Source organism: Mauremys mutica, chromosome 1, assembly GCF_020497125.1.
Source record: "Mauremys mutica isolate MM-2020 ecotype Southern chromosome 1, ASM2049712v1, whole genome shotgun sequence".
Lineage (NCBI taxonomy): Eukaryota > Metazoa > Chordata > Testudines > Geoemydidae > Mauremys > Mauremys mutica.
Window position 1 is genome coordinate 215,985,086 of NC_059072.1, and position 27,043 is coordinate 216,012,128.

General features: G+C 38.8%; 1 protein-coding gene across 15 annotated transcripts in view; it reads left to right on the top strand.

Moving 5' to 3' along the window:
• DMD (dystrophin) overlaps positions 1–27,043 on the top strand; it is a 2,044,659-nt gene that overhangs the window by 825,178 nt on the left and 1,192,438 nt on the right. For all 15 annotated transcript variants that reach the window (XM_044996713.1, XM_044997415.1, XM_045002732.1 and 12 more), the window contains 4 exons: positions 48–171; positions 8,863–8,950; positions 23,321–23,562; positions 25,154–25,334. In XM_044996713.1, coding sequence (XP_044852648.1) covers positions 48–171; positions 8,863–8,950; positions 23,321–23,562; positions 25,154–25,334 — 635 coding nt within the window. The remainder of the gene's footprint in view (positions 1–47; positions 172–8,862; positions 8,951–23,320; positions 23,563–25,153; positions 25,335–27,043) is intronic.

Genomic DNA, 27,043 nt, shown 5'->3' on the forward strand with positions numbered 1-27,043 from the left:
GTTTTATGTATAAAGAAAATATTTTCTTTTATTTCTCTATATCTCAGGTTTGATGTCGATACAACAGAACTACACAGTTGGATGACCCGCTCAGAAGCTGTACTTCAGAGCCCCGAGTTTGCAATATATAGAAAAGAAGGCAACCTGTCAGACCTCAGAGAAAGAGTCAATGTAGGAAAATATACTCTCATATTTGTCAATTTGTATTAATTTTTCAAAGTACTTTCAAAGTCCATATCTAAAAAAAGTTGAACTGTAGATTGGCAAACATTGATTGACCATACACAGCCAAACTTTCAGATGCGCATTAATTTTGTGTGTGCCAGATTTGGCTGACAGCTTGATATATGTTGTGCCTGAGGTGGTGTTGATCCATACATCCAAATCCGCACACTTTTAACTTGTACAGCAGATTTGTACAAGTCTAAATGATTGCAGAATCAAGCTTTATATAGAGCACGCTATGTATACAACCATACTACTACTCTTTTAATTTTAGTATTTTTATGTTAGTGTCACATATTAAAAAGCAAAATCATATTATACTATATGTTAAGGAAGTATCAGTATTTTATTCTAGTAAAGATCCCAAATATTAACAATCATAATGCTCAGTTGAATTTAAACAAGTCTGGCCATGGTAGCATGGAACACTTGAAAAATGATTCTTTAATCTTCTATGTCCTCAGTGATGATTTTGCAGTGTGTAAGCCATAGCACTGGGTGTGTTTCTCACACACTCTGAATTTAGTCTGTTAAACACTAAAATATTTGAATATGTGGAAATAATTTGATTTTTGAAAATAGTTGCAAAAATTAACTGCTTTATTCTGAGTACGAGAAGGAGAAATCCATGTCTAGCTAGCTATTACACTCAAAGCCCGTGATATTTTACAAATGTTTGTTTAAAAATGAACAAATATAAATTCTTACTCCATGTACTGCAAATAGAGCAGGATTACCAACACTAAATAATTTCTGCATATGTTTGTCTTCCTATCTGTCTCTCCATCTTAAATCAGCTCTGATAAGATGAAGGAACATTGAATTTCAGCCCTCCAGAAGTATATATTCAAAAGTTTCTTGTTATCTCACTTACCTTGCAGTGGTTTGTGTTTAATCAATAGTCTCCATAGCAATACTGGAAGAAAGCACTGAGTAGTCTGCGGTATACTGAAAGCAGCTTTCTGATGCCACCCGCTCATTTTTGTGTACTTGGAAGTGCATTTTTCTGAAGTAATATTAATAATTATATGGTAAATGATTTTACTCTGATCATTTTCTGTCTGCTCCATGAAATGTGCACATATTAGAAACAAAACTGGCACGGTACATGCAGAAGATATGATGGATGCAGGCATTCAGATATTAGAGTGACGGGGACAATTGAATTCATAAAGAGATAGACACTTAATTTTCTGAGCGCTTCGCCCATTATACTATTGTTTTGGGTTTTTTTAAATAATTGAAGGTTCCCTTTGTTTCCATTTTTAGGAGCATAACCACCTCAAAGTTGGCAAATTAGCTCTTGCCCGGACCTTTGTAATTATTCTGAGCACTTGCACAATCAGATGGCCTTAGCCAATAAGATGTTCCCCTTCCTAATGTCAGTTTTATAATACTTTATAATATCCTTAAGGGATTCAGGAGCCATGGTTCGTTCACTGCCCTCCTTCTTTCCTTCCTTTGCTCCCAAGGAGGCGGTGATCTATGTCCCTGCAAGTGAGAGATGGAGGTAGGTGAACCACAGACCTACTTTGCTCCCAACTGTGGTTCCCAGCTGCTCTTGCCTCATACTCTAGTTGGGCTCCTATACTTGCTCCTCTTTTGTTGATGGAGAGGCAGAGTTTGGGGGTGGGAGGTCAGTAGAAGCACCATATTTTCAGATCTCTTTGCCAAAAGATATATATGATTACATGAAACTCTGCTGGATTGGATTCCTGCATGGTCCTCCCCTCCATTTTGGTCCCCCCAGATACTGTAATATTGGAAGTTGGGTTCAAGGGATTGGAGACAACAGGATCTTTCAGATCTTCCAGAGACGACCTTAGAATGAGTAATAGCATGACTGAGAAGCTTGTTTCCAATCACCTGTTCTGGAAAACAGTGCAGAAAAATCTGTTTCTGAGATCAAAGATTGGGATGCAGGGTAGGAAAAAAAATGAAGGACTTCCTCTTCTAAAAAGAAATGGGAGAAATAACAAACATTATTGTCTCAGGTTAACACTGAAGAGCTTTATAAAAAGACCACAGCTGAGTTAGGTTTGGAGGAACATCTTTATTTTTAAAAGATTACATTTTGCCTTGAGTAACTGCTCATTTGAGGGTCTACAGGTTGCGGGTGCAGTGTGATAAATAAAGGGGAAGATAGCTCCCTTTGATGGACACCCAGCCAGCCATTTAGCTGTAAAATCCCTCTTGGGAGCTGTTCTTTACTTGCTTTACCTGTAAAGGGTTAAAAAGTCCCCCAGGTAAAGAAAAAAGAGTGGTTACCTGACCAAAAGAGCCAATGGGAAGGCTAGAACTTTTTTAAATGGGGAAAGAAATTTTCCCTTTGTCTGTTGTTCTCTGGGCTGCAGGAACATGGAGTAGCAATGCTATAAGCAGAAATGCCATGTAAGGTTTGAAAAGTACTTTTCATACCCAGAAGGAATAATTTGAATAGGGAATGTTTAGTTAGATGCTACCAGGTTATTTCTTTATTTTGGTTTGTGGATCTCCTCTGTGCTAACCCCAGATGCTTTTGTTTGCTTGTAACCTTTAAGCTTAACCCCCAAGAAAGCTATTTTGGGTGCTTAATTTTTGGAATTGCTCTTTTAAAATCTAGCAAAACCCTAAGTTCCAGATGTATTTTCCTACTTTTTGTTTTTAATAAAATTTATCTTTTTTAAGAACAGCATTGGATTTTTAGTGTCCTGAGAGGTTTGTGCATATGCTGCTTGATTAGCTGGGGGAAACAGCTAATTTCCTTTTTCTTTCTCAGCTCTTCCCTGGAGGGAGTGTGTGTGAAAGGGCTTGAGGGTGCCCCACAGGGAGGAATTCCCAAATGCTCCTTCCTGGGTCCAAGAATTGTTGTTTTTTTGCATTTGGGTGGTGGCAGCATTTACCAAGCCGAGATCAGAGAGAAGCTGTAACGTTGGGCGTTTAATACAAGCCTGGAATGGCAAATACTGATTTTTAGAATCCTTGTGGGGCCCCACCTTCTACACTCGAAGTGACAGAGTGGGGAATCAGCCTTGACAATAGGGGAAACTTTTAAAGATCATTGGTGACAGCTAGTGGCCGAAATCTGTACTGGACACTGCTCAGCTGCTGGCAGAAGTAAAGTAAGGGGAAGTTTTTAAACAGCCAGATTTGAAAACTTGCCTGTACTTGATTTTTTTCAGACACAACCTCTCTCTCCTTGGAAATGGAAGCAGAGGTGGGAAGTGGCAGCCAGCACCTTAAATTAACAAGAGCTTTCACAACTGCTGGCTGCCAGTTCTCACTTTTATTTCTGTGGAAATAAGGGTCAGAACAAGGAAAAATAAGATGATGAGGTATGGGCTGCCTGCTGAAATCTGCATCTCCAGAGTCAAAAGCCAGCTATTGACTAGAACTATTTAATTACAAATGTTAAGACAAAAACGATAAAGATTATAGAAATGATGATTCAACAAGGCTGTCTGTATACATGTATTATACTCTTTCTTACACACACACACACACAGACACACACACCCCTACACCTGTAAATATATATAGGCATGCGTACACATGTGCATATGTACACACACACACACACACACACACACACACACTGGGTTTATTCACACACAGGAACAGAGAGAGATTATGGATCTGATCCAGAGTTCACTGGATATCTCTTTATTTTGGTCTTATACGATGCTTTATCAGGAATACATGGTTATGTGGTATGAAGGTTTCATTATGGGATGACCATATAAGTAATGCACGTAATCTAAAATGAATGCCAATAAAACCTTTTACCCCATTCCACACCTTCATGAATTCTGTATGTGATATGTACATTACAGAAAACAATTTTAGCAATGCTTTAAAGTGTTCTTTGTTCAGCTATATTGACTGGTTCCTTTGTTACTGTGAATCTGAATGTAAAGGGCTTAGGTGGAGAAAATAATGAAAATTAACTAGACAGAAAACTTTAAGGGGTCGTCCAAGGTTGAGAATATATATCAATAATTTAACAATAAACATCTTTACAATGATGTAGTTAGCGAAGAAAATAACGTTTAGAAGCCTGAAAATTCAGAGCTGAATTTAAACTTTCCCATATTTCCAAAATTTGGGTTTCTGGTGAGTTCACAAAGTACAATGATCAAACCACTTAAATTTGGCCCCTTAGCAATCTCAAGCTCCTAAATTTTCTTTTTTTCCTTTTATAGCTGCCTTTTAGAGCTACTTTACAGATGTATTGTGTTTGGATCAAAACCTTTTTTAAAGAAGTTGAACTCTGCACCTTAGAGCTTAGGACTTGTCCTTACAGCTTTGTATGCAACACTGTACGTTCACACCTTGGTTTGCCATGCAATGACTAACTGTGTAGACAAGCCCTAAGATTTTGAACAGAAACTCTCATTGTGCAGCTTGCGGCTAGTGTATCAAAACTGGGAATCACACAGCAGCGATTTAAAATTTGTTTAATGTTTCCATTGTAGACATGGTAGTGCTGCATGTAATGATCTTGGATAGTTTGTTACCAAATAAAATCGTATGATTCAATAGTAGCCTCCTAGTTTTTCAGGATTGGGCCTGCATGGTGGAGAGTGGGGAATGACTCCCTACATTGCTATTGACCAAATTGAGGAGTTTTAATTTTTAAAGTGTTTTTGTGAACAGTGCCTGATGAACCACTGTAGATTTAAGAATAAAACATTTTAAATGTCGGTTGCTGATAAGATGAAACTATTATATATGACTAAGATCCTGTAGTGTGATAGTCTGCTTTTATCAGATTATCACGAAGGGGCATGAACTGTTGTCTCACTGTGTGGGTAGTATAGCAAGTTGCGTAGGAGTGAAGTGTTCTACTGCTGACTAGAAAATAGATGCACGTTTTTTTTTCCTATTGTCATTTTTTTTTGAAGCTAACAAAGTACTTACAAAAATAACCACTCATAAAGAGGACTGTCAAGTAAAGTTGACTGGAAAATGAGAATTTTTCTTGCATTTGAAATTTACCATTGGAAACTCCAGTTTTTCCTGTAGGAAATTTCAAAAGTGTGAGTCAAGTGGGTTTTTTGCTCACTATCAAATACTTGGTTACTGTTTCCCAACTTTTTCCAGTGGCACCAGCTGGGAAACAGGAATGAAAAGTGGGAAGGTAAGGAAAAAAACATTTCAGTTTTAGAAGTAACATGTTCACATTTCAATTTTAACAGACTACTTAAATGTGCAAGTGTTACTGTTTCTCTGTCACACTTTCAATATTTTGTTACTGACTGCCAAATGGCAGAAGTTGGAAAACAATAATAATGCATGGGAAAGTAGGTTTTTCCACACTTTGACTTTTTTTCACAGCTTTTGCTAATTGAAGCGCAGTCAGAAATTGAGGGAAAATTTGCATTTAAAAATAGAAAAATTCTTAAAAATTAAGGATATTTTTCCACAGATGTTTTGTTTCCAAAATGTTTTATTTTTCCAGAAAAATATTGAAACATGAAAAGTTGATTGACAATATTTGTGTGAAAAATATTGATTTTTTAAAAAAATAAATAAAAGCCCTATTTTTCAATGGAAAAACTTTTCCTCAGAAAATGTTTGACTACTGCAGTTGTTAAGGTTCTGATATGTAGCACTCAAAGGTTTGGAAATGCCAAAATTAAGGTTTTCTGCACAATCATAACCTCAATCCACTTTTGTAGTGAATGAGCCTTGGGTCCAGAAGAGTACTACCTCATTCACTACAGAAGATGAGAAATATATAATAATGAAGGAGGGTTGAAGAGGTAAATGAGAGGGGTGTTGACAGGACCCCCTGCCTCATTCAGTGCAGGAATGGGTGATGCACCATTTATGAGGCACAGGGAAATAACTTATGAGGCTAACCATAAATATTTAAAAGTTATTTCATTCACTGTGCACTGTTGAGCCTGCAGAATTAATGATGATGGGACCTGTGGAAAAATGTGATCATGTACTTAAAAATAATCTCAAAGTATCTCAGAATGCATACACACAAGGGAGCAGAATTCATGTTGTGTGGGCCACCTTTACTTTGGTATTTCCAGACTTTTGAATACAATCTTAACATTATATTTATCACCTTGTTGTATGGATATACATGCACATGGGCTGGGGAGGGGAGGGGAGGTGACACACACCCCACTCAAGTGGCAATTCTGTCCATGTGAGAAATTAATTCATGTGGTTCTTCATCATGCAACGTTGACTATTTCATCTATACTCTGCCCCTTAATCCATAACTTATGGGACTTATTCTAACATGCGCACACACCTCAAGTCAGCTTTAAAAAAGTCACTTTAAAAAAAAATCAGCCTGCCAAGATGATAGCAATCATTATTATTTGGCTTGCATTAGCACCTAGGAATCCCCCATCCAATTGTGCTAAGTACTGTACATGTATCTAATGAAGAGACAGTCCTAGGAGTTTACAATTGAAGAATAAGACAGACAACTGGTGGATATAGCAGGGAGCTGGTGGGCGCACAGGGTAATAGTGGGACAATACTAATCAGCATTGATAAGCAGCAGTAAATATTTCCCCTTTCTGCCCCCAAAATACAACCTCGACTAAGGACCTCAAAAGGTGAAATTTGTCTTGGGCTAGTGACATGTTTTCTATAGATGTAAAAATGTCAGAACTATGAAAAGTCTGTTATCTTCTGGAAATAGGAACTTTTTACCATATGCAAGGGGAGTTTCTGAACTTTCCACTGGCACTCACAGTATTTGTGTCTGGCCTTGGAAGGTTCAGGATCACAGACTTAAATGCCGTGTCATTTTTATGCTTACAAAAATCAGTATTCTATATATAAATACATAAAAATCTATATAAATAATCTATATATAGATTAATTAGAGTAGTTTTTATGGTTCCTTCTGGCCTCTCTACAGTTAGACTAAGGGTAACTACATCACCTGGCTTTACAGGCAGAGTGAAACAAACAAACAAAACAATCCCATGTCCATTTTTAAAGCTCTCTAAAGTGCATTTCTACAACAGTTTTTCTGTAATGTATGTGACATATATATAAAACGCATGATGGTGTGGCATAAAGATTTTATTTGTACTTGTTAGGAATGACCCATGCAAGCCATAAGTGAGCAATGCAGTCACCTTAAATTCATTCAGATAAAATCTAGATACCACATCACACTATCATGCATTATTTCATAACCTCTGTTTTTATGTGTGTGTTTATAAATGTATAATAAAACATATGCTTACCAAAGTGTTCCCAAACTTAATTCCTCACTAAACATCAATCCTCATCTTCATTATTTCAGATGTGTTATTTGCACAAAATTAAATTGATGTAAATATTTTCTATAAAATTTGGCATATTGTTACAGTGGACATATAAAATTATTAAAATATATGATGAAAGGTATTATAAGAATAGATAGCAGCTATGTGTATATATAATTCACGATAAAACATACAATGAGATAATGGTAGGTCTTGGATATGTGTGAATAGGACTGTGTGAGGCTGTTGAAGGTGGCTCTCTGAAGCCCCAGGCCTGGTATAAGATGTGCACAGTTAGGCTCTATCTGCTACATTGGCATCACTGAGGACATTTGCATGGTCAGGATTCTGTCTTTGTACATGCCATTGTAGAATCAGAGCTTAAATTCATTTAAAAAATATACATTTGTACTTCCCAATTTTATTTCCTTTATTTTTTTCAAGCCATTCATTTTGATACAAAAATATGCAAAATCCCCAAATTTTCAGGTACAGTGAAAAACACTGTATTCAGAAAGTCCATTTTTACTGTGTATGATTCTGTTAGCATGATAATTTTGAAGAAGAGAGAACCAATTTTGAATTAATTTGAGGTATTTTGAGCATTGCTGCTGTTAATTCACACACTGGTAGTTGTGATGTACAAATTAAGTGTTTTATCAGAAAAGTATTGGTATTAATATTTAATGCACTTTAATCATCTTTGTTAAAATAAATGCATTTTTAAAAGCTATTTCAAGTCCAGTATCACTTTAAAAAAGTGTGTTTATATATACTTATCTATGTAAATAAGGAGTGCAATGTTAGTCATCTAAATCTATACTTAGGTATCTAAAGCAGTGGCCTAATTTATTTGGCTTCATTACAAGTTGTGAGGGCTCTCAACACCTTTTATAGTCATGCCACTTAGTATGTCTTCATTGCATGTTCAGAGTGAGAGATCAGCTCCTGGGTGGTACCAACCACACTGCAAAGTCCAGCTTGAGTTACTGTGGTGCTGCACTCACCTGTGTGAGGCATTCGGACTTCTGGGTACATAACTCAAGGATCTTTTGTGCTTCAGTAAGACAATTATTTCCCACTGAATTCTGGTGGAACTTGTCTGTTCTTCTGGGCACATGGGGAAATTGTGCTATTTCTCTATAAAGTACCTACATGTATCATTTATCAAATAATCTTGTCATGCTTGCACATGGAAATTTATTATTTGACCTTTCTTTCCTAAAGTTATGTGGCCAGAAGCATATCCAACTTTGTGAGGTTTGTTCTGTTGCCAAGTCAGGAGGTTAGCAGGGTGATTTGACAGGGTAAAAAGAAAAGACTTCACGGCGGTAGAGGATGTACAGATTAATTATTTGGTGTCTTCAAAATCTCTGTCTAAATTCTCACCTTTCCTGTCATGCTACAGGCCATCGAGCGAGAAAAGTCTGAGAAGTACAGGAAACTGCAAGACACCAGCAGATCAGCGGAGGCCTTGGTGGAACAGATGGTGAATGGTAATGACATGGGGGTTGAAATAGATGATAATCTTAGGGATGGGATAAATACACAAGAATTCTGTTAGCAAAGCACTTTCTGAATGGAATGGTAAGTTAATTTTGCTTTATATTTTTGTCACTCTGTCTGGAGTGACCCACCACTGAGAGAGCAAGCCTCAGCTCAGCCTGTTAGAAAACAGTACAGTCACCCCTAACTGACGGTATATTCACCAAGATTTCACCAAGCCAGTAACAAATGTGCACTCCTGGATTACTGTATTAGTCTTGGAGCCACACACAGTCCCCTTAGGCTCTCCAGCCCCCCTTTACCACCCAGACAAGCTGGACTTTGTGATGAAAGGTTATTAAAAGAAAAAATCATCTCACATTCAGTTACTCTCATCCTCAAAGGGTCAGTCTGGTCAATGACGACTCTGGATCTCACACCAAAGACATCGCTGACAGTCAATTTCTCTAGGAAACTAATTAAAGGTTTATTAGCTAAGAAAAAGAAATGTGTTATTGAGAGGTTAAAGCAGATAAAATACATTAACAGGTGAGTCAACATTTGTAAGTCCAATATGATAGCAGAGATGTAGTGATGGGATCTTGGGCCATTTGTTCAGTATTCCATCCTGTTAAAATCCAAAACAGTACAGAGATACAACATTGCTCCCTGGAGCCACTCTTATAGTGGTTTTCCCCAGAAAGCAATCTAGCAAGTATCTCCATGACAGCATGGGCTTTTTCTCTGTTGACTAAATGCAGACTGTGGATTTCCCATTGTTGAACACCATGACCCATGCTTTGAAGTTAGCGTGTTGCTTCATTTACAGTTCCAAGGCTTCAATTCTGTTTGATGGGCAGGCCAATTACAGATGCATACATAATGCATTTTGTTTCAGGAATCCAAAGAATCTTTAATTTGTTTTCATGAAGTTTAAACATCAAGTAAATACACCTTTGATCTAGGATTATCTAATTACAGGGTATACATAATGTAACTACATGTAATGTGACAGAAGACAACAGAATACAGATAGGTGAAAACAATGCAATCAACATCTCCTTTTGATCTCTGCTAACAAATGAATTGGCTTGAACGTGCTATGACCTTTTAGCATTTCTTTGCTATTCAGACATAAGTGAATTGCCCTATTGCTCCAGGCTGAGCTGGCAATCTGTTAGCCCTAACATTCAAAAATAATAAGAAAATTGTGATGCTATTAATTAGAAAGGGGTAGAAACAAAAACATAACCTTACTACCATGAAAGGAAATGTAGCAAACTATAATGCTCACAATATTGTACTATGTGTTAACAGTTTGTTATGCACAGAAACTAAGATTCTAATCTTACTTTCTGACTATATTCAAGTTTTAAAGAGACTATAGTTCATTTAAAATTATTTCAGAGAGCAGGAGCTTTGAATATAGTCAAAATTCTCATAGCCATTTTGAAAATTAATCATATTATCTGATTATATGGCTTTTGCAATATTTTATATTGTAGCAGAGTCTACAGACATCTGGTTATATTTTGGAAGAGATTTCTGGTATTTAAAAATTCAAATGTAATGGTTTGGCCAAATTTCAGATTTTTTTTTTAAAAAGCATATTTTACTTTGTAATGGGGTTCACTCACCACTCTGGCACCTCCTGCTTGTTGTCTTGGGAATTATCTCTGCATGGTAGCATGCCCTCTTCGGATAGTGCCTCGCAACTGTCACTCCTGCTCTAGGACCCCCATCTCTCCAAGGACAGCAGCATCCTCTTCAGTGACACAGCCCTCCAGCTATGCCTCACACTGTGCACCCCCATTCCGGAGGACCTGAAGTATGCTTCCTTTAGTGGCTATTGCAGCGACTTCCTCATGGTCCCAGAATCTTCTTTTCCCTTGCTTCAGGGTCTCAGCCTGCAAACCCCAGCAGCCAGCCAGGAGTGCACACTCTCACTCCCCCAGTCCCTGCTAGCAGCACTGCTCTGTCCAGGGTGCTGTCAGTTCTCTCAGCCCTCCAGACACACAGTCCTTCCTCCCTGGGCTCCCAGCAGACAACTACCCTCCTCTGCTCTGCAGCTTCCTTTTTATATGGACCTGCTTGGGTCTGATTGCTGCTCCCCTCAGCCCTTCTCTGATTGGCTGCTTCCCTAGGGCTCTATTAACCCCTTTGAGCCACAAGGGGAGAAGCCAATTCTCGATTTAGTCCTGAGGGGACAACAGGATCTGGCCCAAGAGATAACTATAACAGGACTGCTTGGAAATAGTGACCATAATATAACAACATTTAATGTACCTGTGGTGGGAAGAACACCTCAACAGCCCAACACTGTGGCATTTAATTTCAGAAAGGGGAACTATGAAAAATGAGGTTAAATAGAAATTAAAATGTACCGTGACTAGAGTGAAATCCCTGCAAGCTGCATGAAAACTTTTCAGAGATACCATAATAGATGCCCTACTTAAATGTATACTCCAAATTAAAAAACACAGTAAAAGAACTAAAAAAGAGCCACTGTGGCTTAATAGTCATGTAAAAGAAGCAGTGAGAGATAAAAAGGCATCTTTTAAAAAGTGGAAGTCAAATCCTAGTGAGGTAAATAGAAAGGAGCATAAACACTGTCAAATTAAGTGTAAAAATGTAATAAGAAAAGGAGTTTGATGAACAGCTAGCCAAAAACTCCAAAGGTAATAACAAAATGTTTTTTAAGTACATCAGAAGCAGGAAGCCTGCTAACAACCAGTGCGGCCCCTGGACGACTGAGATACAAAAGGAGCACTTAAAGATGATAAAGTCATTGTAGAGAAACTAAATGAATTCTTTGCTTAAGTCTTCATGGCTGAGAATGTTAGGGAGATTCTCAAACCTGAGCTGGCTTTTGTAGGTGACAAATCTGAGGAATTGTCCCAGATTGAAGTGTCACTAGAGGAAATTTGGAATTAATTGATAAACTTAATAGTAACAAGTCACCGGGACCAGATGGCATTCACCCAAGAGTTCTGAAAGAACTCAAATGTTAAAATGCGGAACTATGAACTATGGTTTGTAACCTGTCCTTTAATCAGCTTCGGTACACAATGACTGGAAGATAGCTAATGTAACACCAGTATTTTTAAAAGGCTCTAGAGGTGATCCCGGCATATACAGACCGGTAAGTCTAACATCAGTAACAGGCAAATTAGCTGAAACAATAGTAAAGAGTAAAATTTTCAGACACATAAAAGAACATAAATTGTTGGGCAAAAATCAACATGGTTTCTGTAAAGGGAAATCTTACTAATCTATTAGAGTTCTTTGAAGGGGTCAACAAACATGTGGACAAGGGGGATCCAGTGGACATAGTGTACTTAGATTTCCAGAAAGCCTTTGACAAGGTCCCTCACCAAAGGCTCTTATGTAAATCAAGTCATGGGATAAGAGGGAAGATCCTTTCATGGATTGAGAACTGGTTAAAAGACAAGGGAACAAAGGGTAGGAATAAATGGTAAATTCTCAGACTGGAGAGGGGTAACTAGTGGTGTTCCCCAAGGGTCAGTCCTAGGACCAATCCTATTCAACTTATTCATAAATGATCTTGAGAAAGGGGTAAACAGTGAGGTGGCAAAATTTGCAGATGATACTAAACTGCTCAAGATAGTTAAGACCAAAGCAGACTGTGAAGAAGATCTCACAAAACTAAATGATTGGGCAACAAAATGGCAAATGAAATTAAATGTAAAGTAAATTCACATTGGAAAAAATAACCCCAACTATACATACAGTATGATGGGGCCTAATTTAGCTGCAACTAATCAGGAAAGAGATCTTGGAGTCATCGTGGACAGTTCTCTGAAGATGTCCATGCAGTGTGCAGCGGCAGTCAAAAAATCAAACAGGATGTTAGGAATCAGTCAAAAAGGGATAGAGAATAAGACGGAGAATATCTTATTGCCCTTGTATAAATCCATGATATGCCCAAGTCTTGAATACTGCGTACAGATGTGGTCTCATCTTAAAAAAGATATATTGGCATTAGAAAAGGTTATGAGAAGGGCGACTATAATGATTAGGGGTTTGGAACAGGTCCCATATGAGGAGAGATTAAAGAGGCTAGGACTTTTCAGCTTGGAAAAGAGAAGACTAAGGGAGGATATGATAAAGGTATATAGAATCATGAGTGACGTGGAGAAAGTGAATAAGGAAAAGTTATTTACTTGTTCCCATAATATAAGAACTAGGGGCCACCAAATGAAATTAATGGGCAGCAGGTTTAAAACAAATAAAGGAAGTTCTTCACATGGAACACAGTCAACCTGTGGAACTCCTTGCCTGAGGAAGTTGTGAAGGCTAGGACTATAACAGGGTTTAAAAGAGAACTAGATAAATTCATGGAGGTTAAGTCCATTAATGGCTATTAGCCAGGATGGGTAAGGAATGGTGTCCCTAGCCTCTGTTTGTCAGAGGGTGGAGATGGATAGCAGGAGAGAGATCACTTGATCATTACCTGTTAGGTTCACTCCCTCTGGGGCACCTGGCATTGACCACTGTCGGTAGACAGGATACTGGGCTGGATGGACCTTTGGTCTGACTCAGTATGGCCGTTCTTATGTTCATGTGGGGCGGGAGCCCCATCACGTACTTTGATAATTGAATTTGTCAAATTTCCTGTTAATTTCCAGACTTGAGCTTTTAGATTTTTTTTCCTAGCAAAAGAAAAAGGGTTTATTGTAAAACAGGAAAAATACACACTGAAGAAAAATTGCAGTTGGTATATGCTTTTGAGTGCAACTTGACAAACTAAAACCAGAAATTGTCATCTTCATTACATTAAATAATTCCCAGCACTGCAATAAAATCTACAAACAATTCTACTAGGGACAGATTCTACTATGCTGACTCACCTTAATGCATGAATAGTCCCATTGATGAAATGGAATTATTTGTCAAATATGATAGTAGTAATCAAAATAAGGAGGGCAGACTCTGGACCTAAGCGTGTTGAATGTTATGTTCCTCCTTTACTACCGTTTTCTTACAAGTAAAATATACACAGCTTGCAACTTAGTATTTTTTCCAGTATCTCAGTTTAATGTGCATTAGTTTCTTTATTATGTAGTGGTTGCACACAGTAAATTAAATATTGGAAAACAATAATGACAGTAAAAAGGTTTTCTTAACTATGGTTCTCAACAGTACAAGCAAGGATGCAGTATCCTGGAGGAAGCTGTGACAAAGGCTTACAGACAAAACTGGCAGGGCTTGATTATTAGAAGTGCTGAGTATCCACATCTGCCACTATCTTGTGGATCCATAGCTCTTCCAAAATTTTGTGCCTACATGGTACATTGCAATAGAGCTGACCTTCAACAAGTTGAAAATTAGGTAAGGGACTATTAACCAGAGAGTGGAGTGTAAAATTGAATGGGTTGCTATTTGAAGTTGCAGGGTTTCTTTAATTGTTATGATAAACAGCAGAGAACTTAACTTCACAAGTGAATAAAATACTAAGTTGCCATGCTAACCAAATGTGAATGAGCCTAGGTAGTTGTAGAGTCACCCCCAGCATCAGTGTGTAGGCACAGTGTCTCAAGCAATGGCCCTGGCCTGCCAAATTGTCATAGATTTCAAGGATAGACAGATTTTAATGGTCTTGTTTCTAAGCATAAGGAACAATGCAGAGGAAAGTCTATGAAGCAGAACCTCATGAAACTTCCACCCTACTTGGGACAGAGTCCTTATCCTGACCTTTTCCATGGTTGGTCATGTACAAAAAATCTATAGCAGATTTTTCTTTTTTCTTTTCTTTTAATTGGTATTTAAAATAATCTATTTGGCCTGGAAGAATACTTTCCCTGGATTGTGCAAGCCTTGTAAGGCACTATTTGCTATATGAACATTGAGCCGGTTGAGTCAAGAGTCATGTCCATGTAGTGCACATAAGAAAATATAAAAAATCTCCTCCTTCTATGTTGCCTCATAGCTGGGAGGAACAGCACGGCACTTGATTGCTCCAGTGACCATTCCATTTGCATTTTTTTGCTGTCTACTTTTGGTTTCAGTTGGAGAACCAGTAGTCTCAGGAACTGGTATCATGACACAGTCACCTCTTTGTTCCAAAGCCTAGGTGTCAACTACACCTAGTGTCAAACAGATGATCACTTCCATCCGAAATTCCCTCTTCTAACTTCCCTTTTGTAACTTGTGATTCTCTGTTCCCTCTTTACCTCCCAAAATGGTGCATGCATGTGGCTGGTATTATGGTGTTGTAACTCCAGTTGTGAGGTCACAGTGAGAGGAAGAGGTCCAAACTCACTTCTGGCTTGATTCTTTTATTAATAAGTAACATTTATTTATGATGATATGCTGTTTGGAGGGAGGGCACTTGCTACTGTTGCTTAAAGTAGCAGCAACGATTATGCATAATTGTTGGAGGCAGCCCCTTAAAGACAGATGAGGTTTCCCAAATATCAGTCTATTGGAAGGAACGTGTCTTCCTACTAGGACTTTGGCAATGAGCATGCTAGCTGTGGATCAGTGTAACTAAGTGTGTCCCTCTCAGTTCTCCTGACCTCATGCTGTGCATCATGACAGTATTGTTGGCAGGAGTATGACTCCACCCTGGCAAGAACAACGCCTTAGTTGTCTGTGTAAGGAGGAACTCTCCCTTTCTGGCAATTTTAGAGGGGCAAGTACCCTTTTGGAAAAGGGAGCAGCCTTCACAGCTGTTCAGCCTGATATTAATGGAACTTTCATATACGCCACAGCCTCAAAGGCAATTCCAAAATGAGTAGAGTACAGAGTAATTAAGAAGTACAATAATTACCACAAGGTTAAAGTGTAAAATGAGATAAGTATTCTCAGCAGAGGAGAATTAGACTAGCAAAGTGTTTAATATTATATCGTGAGTATGGAGGAAGTTAACTGTGATATGCAACCTTTTGGAATTGTAAGTACTGTGAATTGTCTATCTGTGTAATTCTTTCAATTCATTATGAGTTAATACATTTACTATTAAATAGGATTACCTCCAGACTGGGATTGAACAAAAAACAGAAGTTTACCTCAACTCTAGGTTTATCACAATATGAGATTTAGGCTTAAACTCTTTTTTTAGATTCAGAATAATTCAGATAACTTCCCTCTCTCTCTCTGCCTGTTGTTGAAATCCATTTGGGGATCAGCACATAAACTATCTGAAAATTTCTTATAGATTATTGCTTACTTCAAATCTTGTTAGTGTAGAGTTCATTCAGAATCAAAGGTGAGAGTCATAGATTTTAAGGTCAGAAGGAACCATCTAGTCTGACATCCTGCACATTACAGGCCACAGAACCTCACTCACTCCTGAAATAGACCCCTATTGCCACTCCTGGCAATCTGACCCTGGGGAAAATTCTTTCCCGATCCCAAATATGGTGATTAGACTCTGAGCATGTGGCCAAGACCCGCCAGGCAGATACCTGGGAAAGAATTATCTGTAGTCATTCAGAGCCCTGCCCAGCTAGTGTCCCGACTCCGGCAGTTGGGGATTTTTGCTACTGGCAGTCACCGATGGGCCACACACAATCATACACAGTCCTTTCATACCATCCCTTCCATAAACTTATCAAGCTCAGTCCTGAAGCCAGTTAGGTTTTTTGCCCCCACTGCTTCCTTTGGAAGGCTGTTCCAGAACTTCACTCTTCTGATGGTTAGAAACCTTTGCCTAATTTCGAGCCTAAACTTGTTGATGGCCAGTTTATAACCATTTGTTCTTGTGTCCACAATGGTGCTCAACTTAAATAAATCCTCTCCCTCCGTGGTGTTTATCCCTCTGATGTATTTATAGAGCCCAATCCTATCTCCCCTCAGCTTTCTTTTGGTTAGGCTAAACACGCCAAGCTCTTTGAGTCTCTTCTCATAAAGTAGGTTTTCCCTTCCTTGGATCATCCTAGTCACCCATGTCTGCACCTGTTCCAGTTTGAATTCATCTTTCTTAAACATGGGAGACCAGAATTGCACACAGTATTCCAGATGAGATCTCACCAGTGCCTTGCATAATGGTACTAACACTTCACTATCTCTACCAGAAATACCTCACATGATGCATCTTAGGATTGTGTTAGCCTTTTTCATGTCTGCATCACATTTATGGCTCATAGACATCCTGTGATCAACCAATACACCCAAATGTTGCGCCTCCTCTGACACTTCCAACTGATAAATCCCCAGCTTACAGAAAAAAAATTCTTGTTGTTAGTCCCTAAATGCATGATGTTGCACTATTAAATATCATCTCATTTCTATTACTCCAGTTTACAAGGTCATCCAGATCTCCTTGAATGATATTCCGGTCTTCCTCCATATTGGCTATACCTCCCAACATTGTGTCATTCACAAATTTTATTAGCACAATGCAGTCTGGAGGAGATTCTGGTGAAGCTCCAGAGAGCCCAAGGTTTCAACAAAGCAGATGACCAGAGCTCTGTAGACAGAGTGCCATGCTTAGACACCTTCCTACTTTCCCATTAAATATATCATCACAGTGGCAGGAAGTTGTGTTTAGAGAACATTTTTGGATTTGGCAGAGATAGTTAGACTGTGGCCTATTGGAAAGAGGGAGAAATATCTGGTTGATTTGGAAGAAGAGATGTTTAATTTATTTAACTTTTAGAAGCTTAACAAAATGGAAGGTCCAACTCACTTGAGGTACACCCAGTACTATTATGGTACCCAATAAACAATATGTTCCTTGCCAAAATTGTTCAGTAGTATGATGTGATTACAACAATTTATATTCTGTTCTTATAAGATCATGTACTAGACATCCAACAAGTTAATTTATATTTATTTAAGATTTAGACCACTGGTGGAATTCGTGGGCAGACAGAGGAAGGTGAAGAATTTAAAATATGAAAAAGACAAAAATCAAAGACATCTTAAGAGAGAAATGATCAGAGTAATGACGAACACATGTCTTAGCTTCATTTCTTTCTTTATTTTACTTTTTTGTTGTTTTGGAACTGGGGTCAGGTTGGAAAATAGGAACAAAATAGTGGTGGAAAGGAAGGAATGGGAAGAGGAGCACTGGAAGGAAGGATGGAGTATAGGCAGTTTGAGTATAGCAATAAAGGGGCAGGAATAGGTTGGGGCACACAGCCAGTCAGGAGATAGAAAATAATGTCCAGAGTAAAGAGCATTCTGTTGTCATCACTAGTGTCTACAGACATCAAGGTGCTTTACTCCCACCTGATTCTTCAGACAGGGAAATGCCTATGGGGGTGATTGGAGTGTTGTTTCTCTGGCTGGGAGTGCCTCCACAAGAGAGGTTAACCCTGCCAAAATAGCAATTCATAAGGCTCCAGGCAGAATTTCTCCTGTCACTACTGCTGCTGCTCCTGGCTATTACTGGGGCAAACTCGGCTGCTTTTGAGTGCTGTCTGTACCCCACAGGAAGTCTTGCTCCGCTTCCCCTTGGCCAAGTGTCAGCAAGGACCTTCAGGGTCCTATTACCCCCCCCAAGCCCCCAAAAAAGAGCAAATCATGCAATCCCTTACTTTAAAATGTTCTCAACTTCAAAGTCTGCTGGCAAATTGAAAGAGTGAAGCAGGGTGTGGGGGTTTCTGAGTGGACTCTTAATTGTTATGGTGATTTAGGATAAAACACCTACTGTATCAAAATGAATACTCAGTGAACTTCTGATGGGAGGCATTAAAATGATTTTAAAATCAATTTGTAATGATGCAACACTTAAAATGCTACCGTGATAAGGAGGAAGTTTATTAGGATGCCTCATTGACGTTGCCATTTCAAATATCCTTAGGAGTTGTGAGATCTAAAAAAAAAAAAAAGTAATATGGTATTATTCTATCTTGGATCCATGGCTAATGATAAATAAACTTGACAAGGTAGACTTCATGTTAAATGACAGTCCCATTGTTGCTGCATATAAGATGCTATATAATTAAAAATACTCTAACACAATTTGCTATGCACAGTACACAAGGCAATAAAATTAATGGATGCACTTCAGGTAATGATCTATGTCCTCTGGGTACAATATATTTATTCACTGAGTATATTGGGGTTGTTTAGAATATGAAATGTGAAAGGATTATGATTCATTAACCCTGAAATTTTAGCATATTAGCACTGAATGGGTTTTGTATTGCCATTTTATATGGTTATCAACATTTTTTTATATGTAACTCCCAGAAAATAATAAGCAACAGGGAAATTGATGTTAACAATATGTATGAAAAGGTTTTAAACATTTGTAGACTGAAATGAAAAAACACCATTCATAGAATCATAGGACTGGAAGGGACCTCGAGAGATCATCTAGTCCAGTCGCCTGCAGTCATGGCAGGACTAACCATTATCTAGACCATCCCTGACAGGTGATTGTCTAACCTGCTCTTAAATGCTTCCTAATGTCCAACCTAAACCGCCCTGGCCAATTGGGGGCCCCTGGAAAAATGGCTGCTCCAGCAGAAGTCCAGAACCCTGGCAGAATCCACGGAGCGGGCAGGGGATGCCCCAGCACCCCAACCCTGGTCCCCAGCAGAAGGACTGGGTGGGTGGGGGAAGGGCAGGTGCAGGGCAGAGCCCCAGTTCCAGATCCCGGCTGCAGCCCTGGGACAAGAGGAGCTCTCACTCCTTGCCATGGCCTCAGGGCTGTGGTGAGGGGACAGAGCTTCTCCAGTCTTGGGGCCGCATTGGGGGGGGGGGCAGAAAGGAGCAAATGGGGGGCTCTGGACAAAATGGGGGCCTTGGATGGAAGAGAGGTGGGGTCACAGGCGAAGGGGCAGAACATGGTGGAGCCAGGGGTGGGGCTGCAGATGGAAGGGGTCGAACAGGGGCAGGACCTTCTCTGGCCTAGGGCCCCAGAAGATCTTAATCCGACTCTGCCTGAAGTCACAGGAGAAGCCAAAGGACCTCTTTACTGGTCTGGGAACATGAATCAGACACAGTGTTTGGATACAAGTTAATGGAACTTTACTAACTTGAGAATTTTCAGTGTATTTAAACAAGTTGAGAGGGATTTGGGGACTCAAGGGGAGGAAAAGAGGTGGAAGGAGACCTTGGGAGGGATCTGCTGCAACCAGACACTAGCCTGGAATATACTACTCTCCAATCCTAGAAGAAAATATGACCAGGAAGAAAACTGTCAGTAATCCATAGATAGTCCAAGGCTGTAGCCCCCATGCAATCATAACTTTGGCCTGAAAGCCTACTTCAGTGTCAAATTCATAACAGTTAGAAGACAAAGCTAGTAATAAATATTTTAAAATGACCTTCTTACTTATCCCAAATGAAATCACAGGCAGTGTACATTGGGCCCAGGGGTAGTTAAGGATATAGAGTCAGGGACCTTGTACCTTTTTTTATGGTTCTCAGGCATTTTATGAATGTATTGCTACTCAGAATTTATGTACAAATCTACAGGCAGGACAGAACCAATTGTTGAAACAAACCATTCAGTTTAGTTGAGAATAGCAAAATGTGTACCTGCTACTATACTATTAGTGCACCTGCTTCTGCTACTGATGAGTTTGTGTCCATATGTTGATCATTTCATAAAAATCTCCATTCAGACTTCATGTACAGGATCATGCTACCACCTTGCACTTAGTCATATGCTAATTAAACATTAACATATGCTAAATGCGGTTGCATACCCACTAATGCCAAAAATGCCAGGTCAAAAACATTGATGCATCTTGTTACTTGGTTCCAGAAGTGTACTCAATGGATTTACCTCTCTTGCCTTCTCTCCCTCATGTGCCCCACAGGAAACATGTTCAGAGTTACTGTTTGGCATACCCCAAAGTGCAGCTTGCCATCCTCATGCTCCCTCAAACTCTTCATCTCTTCCAGACCCAAACACTAAACCCTGTCTGCTCCCTCTCCCAAACACCAGCCTTTCTCTTGTAATGTATGTTTCTGAGTGGAGTGTACCACAACAGTGACTGTAGTAGGAAGAGAGCCTGAGACATAAGCCCTTGTATCAGAGGCCTAGTATGAGGCCTGAGGCCTGGGCTAAAATAGTCAAGTTAAGTTGTGAGCAAGAGGCAGGCCCTGTTCACAGAATCTGGAAAGGACAGGGTTGATACTGCAGAAACACATTCCTAAGTAGTGCCAGGCACAAGAATATACATGCAAACACATTCTAGAAAGGTGGTACCAGAACACCCCAATACCAGCACATTCCTCAAAGATAACAGGAACACACTTACCCATCTTAAGTATAAGGTCAGGATGACAGCATGATGGATAGAGATGTTTTGATTGAACCTAGAGGTACAAGGCAATGGGTGGCACCCTAATATGTCAGAGTGTGGCACCCAGATACGTCAGGGGAAATACGTAACTTGTTTGTAGTAATGTATAAAGATGTATCTCAGAGGGAGTGTCTTTGGCCAGCCAAGGGGGCAATAACTGTAGACATTGATTCGGGGAGCTAGGATTGCGCTTCATTGACAATAAACCTGACTGGGTGCCTTCGTACCTTAATGGATCTTGTGGTCATTGAGCAGTTTGCTTGAGATGTGCCAGCTTGAGCTGTGCCAGCTGTCTACACAGAGCTGGGACAGCACGCAGGGAGAACACAGACACACACACAGCCAAACATCTAACCACAGTGACCACTTTTGAATTGGAGTGCTGACCAAGCAGTGTAGGACTCAAGGCAGCTTCTTACACCTATAACTCCTGGCTTGTTTTTCAAAATCATGCAACATTTGCTTGGGGGTAAGGGAAGAGGGAGCATACAGGGAGTAGAAAGAGGCATGTCCTGTGGCACTGCTGTGCTCCAGCTACTTTCAATTGGTGGACAGCCACTTTCCAAGTGGCATGCAATACAACAGCCCAGAGTTGGCTCCATAGAGCATGCCGGAGAACCAGGCAGCTGCACACAGACACTGAACAGCATGACAGAGAATCCAGCCCAAAACATTGTTGAATAGAAAAGTTTAAGTCCTAGGAAATTTGAACAAGATTTGTAAAGTGTTTTTGTGTATTCTTAAGAATACATAGAAACCTTTTTAGAACAGACTATCTCTGTAAATTATTATTAATTTGCATTGTAGTAGTGACTGGTGCCCTCACCATGGATCAGGACCCCATTGTGCTAGGTACTGTATAAATGTATCTCAATTTAAAATTTAATTAATGAGTTTACATACTTGCCTTCAGAAATCTGAATTATTTCATAACCATAATGAGGGAATTTTTGGGTGGAGGAATGGGCGGAATGCAGCATTATTATATCTTATATTTCTCTTCGAAATAAAAAGATTGACATACTCCAGATGTACCAAAGCCCACACAGGCTTGGAGAAACAAGCTATTGCTTTGAGAGAGATAGTTACATCGATGTTTAGGTTTGAGGCTTCTGTCTTATTGATGTATAGCCTTTGTGTTAGGAAAGATCAGGGGAAAAAATGTTATTTTATGATTTTGATGAGCTGAAGACTTTTGTTTCTGCAGAGTTGGCCTGTAGGGATAGTGGTGAGGTTGTTATTAAATATGTGCTCTCAAACTCATTGGTACTACAATTTAATTAACTCTGAATTCATTATCTGTAGTATTTCTATATTTATAATATAAATCATGCCAGCAAGAAGCAATATGACTGTTCACATTAGAGCTTTTCTCCATCTGATATCTGTATAGTATCTGATATTACAGCCTCCTGATATCTGTAGTAAATATGAGCTACTCAAATTAATGATATTACTCTGAATAGTTTTGAATTGATGCCTACAGTGCCAAATTTCAGAATAATTATAAATTGTGCTAGGGAAAACCCTTTCATTTTACTTTTGATTCCTATTTTTTTCAGTGTGAATCCCAGGGCTGAGCTCTTTTACCTCATCACTGCTCCAAGTAACTTTATTGCAATTGCTAAACTGTTTTTGCTTAATATGCCTTGTTTCAATAATGATGAGTGCTGAATTTATGTGTAGAATGTAATACAGATGCTAAGCATGACATTTTCAAATACACAGTTACTTAGGAGCCTAAATCCCATAAACTTTAAATTGGACTTTTGCTCCTAAACCATTTGGACACTTAGAAAAGCCATCCCTAGGTATTAAAATGTAATTTCAATCGAGACAAAGTTTTCCAAAATGTAAGTTTAAGGCATTTTATTATTTCTCATAGTAGCTTTAATTATTTCCGTGTGCTATATCTCCTCTTCCTGCTTTATTCCTATTATGGAACTAGAATCTATTATGATTCATTCCCATATTAACAGCAATATCTTGCCAGCAATTTACAATAGATTTTAAATGCTCTCTCCACTAATATATGACATCCATACATTTATATACGGAAACTGAGTTGTTAAATTCTTTTCCAGCTTCTTTTTTATGACTTAAAGATAAATAAGTATTGAAGTTCTTTTCTTCTTACTTTCTTTCTAGAGGGTCTTAATGCTGACAACATCAAACAAGCCTCAGAGCAGTTGAACAGTCGCTGGATTGAGTTCTGTCATTTGCTGAGTGAGAGACTGGCGTGGCTGGAGTACCAAAATAACATCATTGCCTTCTACTCCCAGCTGCAGCAACTGGAACAGACAGCAATTACTGCTGAAAACTGGCTGAAAGCACAACCTACACCAGCAGCAGATCCTGCTACAGTAAAAATACAGTTGGAAAAGTGCAAGGTTAGAGGCTCTTTTCCAACCCTTTCATTATTATGCTCGATGGGTATTGCTACATTTTGACAGATGATGGCTGCCAGTTTTTCATTATGAGAGTGGAAAATAGTCTTTATATCTTTCAAAACTAGGTATTGTCAATACCTGGTCCATGAACGGTAGCAATGATGAGTGTAAAAGGGCAGGAGGACAGAGTGTGTGGGTGTTAAAATTAAACAGTTCTTTTCAGCAAATAACTAATGCTTGTTCTACTGTACTTTTAACTGATATTGGATGTTGGACTGTTATAGCCATATGACCAGAACATTATGCAATATCTTAAGACCATTGGTCAATAAAAATAAGTGCCTGTTAAGACTTGAAAAGTCAGCTCCTCCTCATTGTTTTTGCTGATTTCCTTGGATAATTTAATGGTTGTGTTATACTTTGCTAGTTTGTCCTCTGATTGCAGCCCTTCTGGGATTTAGACTTTTGATACAAATTTAGCACACCTTAATTAGGTCCCAAAGCAGCAGACCACTTATACACGTTTAAGTGCTTTGCTGAATAAGAACCTTATTGTAGAGCATTATGCATACCTATGGCAAATACTGATAGTAGCAATCTGCAGGTTGTATTTTCACATATGAGTTTGTGACATAATTTTAAAGCAACATATTTTTATTGATATGCATATACAAGGAATTTCATAGAGCCGCCTTCTACTCCTGCTATATCTAGCAGGATTTTAGTTTTGCTAACATATGGTTAGTTTATGCCCGATGTGCCATTGGGCCATCCTAGAGTTCCCAAGTGTAATTGAACCTGACTCAAGAAGAGTTCCCAAGCAGTATTCCAGTGTGTGTAGTGTATCACAGTGAAGCCTGTCCCTTTTTATGGTCCTAGACAACTCTGTAGGTGGGGATGCTAAAATCATGTCATGATCATTACCCTTGCCCTGCTGGCCTCTTTCTGGCAACTGGCACCAATAGGGCCATAGAAGGGAGCACAAAGGATATGCTGATTTAGGATTTTGGACAGCTCTTGTGCATGGGCACAAGTGTGGAGAGATCCTTACACGAAATCTGGATGTAGACCTGAAATTTCCAACTTGAGTCTATTGCTACTTTCTAGGGAAGCTCAGCCAATACCAAGATATTTTCTCTACTCTTATACAGACACCTGCAGCAGTCACCTTTAAAAAGTGAATCATCATCAACAGTTACAATTTCATAACATGTCAAATTCCCGAGTTATTTCTTATTCTCAGTATAAGAAAGTAGTTTCATATCTGATACCACAAATGAGTAACTGTTGCTACATTTGACTTTTTATGGGGACCACTCTGCAGTGAAGATTGAAAGACTTCACTGAGTATATTAGAATTTGACTGGACAAAACACTGGTGATTTACACAGTAGAGAATAATCCTAATCTGGCACTAAAGTGAACTAAGTAAACTAGTACTTTAGTTCTTCTCCATGACCATTTTCTGTTTCAGGAATTAGGAATATCTGATGTTCTCTTGCCCTCTTTTATTCCATAAAAACAGTGGTGATCTGATGAAGAATTTCTTGTAGGATGATTTTATTCAGGAATGTTTGTCTTCACCATACAGGATGAAGTCTCCCGGTTGTCAGCCCTTCAGCCTAAAATTGTGCAGCTAAAGCTTCAAAGTAAAGCACTGAAAGAAAAAGAGCAAGGGCCAATGTTCCTTGATGCAGACCTTGTAGCTTTTACTAACCACTTCAAACAAGTTTTTGCTGATGTACAGGCCAGAGAGAAACAGCTACAGACCAGTAAGTGGTGTTCATGGCTAGAAATTACTGTACCCAAGAAATTTTTTTGCAACAGAATGTATTTTAATTTGCTTCTTTCTACCCAATGTTGCTCTACAAAAGGGAAGTGAGTTGTGGTGGTCTATCTTCTGTAACTGTTTCAGAAATATCTGTTAATCAGTTTAGTGCATGTTTAATAATGTGGACACATAAGAAATTAAAGATTTACTTGCAATCACAACTCACACTCAGAATTGCCCTATCACACAGCATTCCCAGGATAGCACACATATGGCCAGTACTTTCCAGCAACAGCAAACAGCCTTGATATAACTGTCCAGTTAAACCAGATTTACTTCTATTGGGTGCCACTGAAGAAATGCAAAGCAGATAGATTGTACCAGTGAATCTAGCCTACAGAATTGTGTAGTGCAGGTGGCTAACCCTGAGAGAGACAAAACAATAGTAGAGGCGTCACTGCTGTATTTGAATCCCATCACTGAGATATTTTTATGTGAATTGTAAAGAAAGATTTTGAAATTAATCTTGAGTATTGTAGAGATAAGTCAGTGTATAGCTATCAAAGAGCACTGAAAAAATATTTAAGCCAAAATCTGGAGAACCACCCATTCATTAAGTGCTTGGTTTTGCAAGTTTTTTACTCATGTTGGAAATCACTTACTCAAGCAAGTACTCCCAGTGGTGATAATGAGACTACTAGTGTGTGTCACCAACATTTGCATAATCTAAGCCTTACATTTACTGTCCCAAGTTCTGGTTTTGCTTTTTTAATACTCAGATACTACTTGAAAATCTGGCTTATTTTCCCTTTGTTCATATTTTAATGGGGGCCTTATAGGAATCTGTTTTCTGGAAAGGCAATGCACATAAGGAAGCAAACATGCAGTTGCTTGCAGGGCTTTGCAAGGCTTCAGGCGGGATAGGAGCTGGGAGAGTGAAGAAGTAGAGACAGTAGAGAAGTACATCGGCATAAATATTGCTCAACTGATAAATCAACTCTGATGATACGTTGGTAATGAACAACAGAAAGGCATACAGAGAATGAACAAAAATATAAATTTGTAGCTAAACCATCTTTTCAGATTGACAGCATCCTTTTTACTTCTGTTTGAAGATGATGCATTATTGATACTCTGAGATATAATACATTAGAAAATATATTAAGTCCATTGACGACAATGGGAGAAAAGAAAATGCAAATGGGTCTAAGTCTTAACACTGAGACATTTTTTTTCATTTTATTAAATTGTCCATCCACTGTGGAGCTAAAACACTGAATAGAAGAGTTGTAAGAGTGGGGTTTGTGCTTAGGTTTCAAATTAGCTTTCCAAATGAACTCTTGATACGATAGAGTGGCTATCAAAAACATTCAACATCTTAAAAAATATATATATACTTACTTCTATTTCTGTAAGTTTCCTTGTTCGCAGTGAAAGAAGATATTTAGAATTTGATGCTTTTCCAGTGCAACCAAAATCTGAAGTACATACCCCAAACCAACCCCCTTTATCCTAACCTACCCCACTGTACACTTTAAAAGAATTCAGATCTTGGTCCAAACTTCACAGCTCAAGCAAATCTCTCCTGACTTTTGGAGGAGAGAGGAATGGGTTTTTATATCCTGCTCTGCTCCAAAAATCCATTTGATCCAACTCACTCTGTACTGATCATTTTATGTCCATATGCATGTGCATTTTCCTGTATTTCCC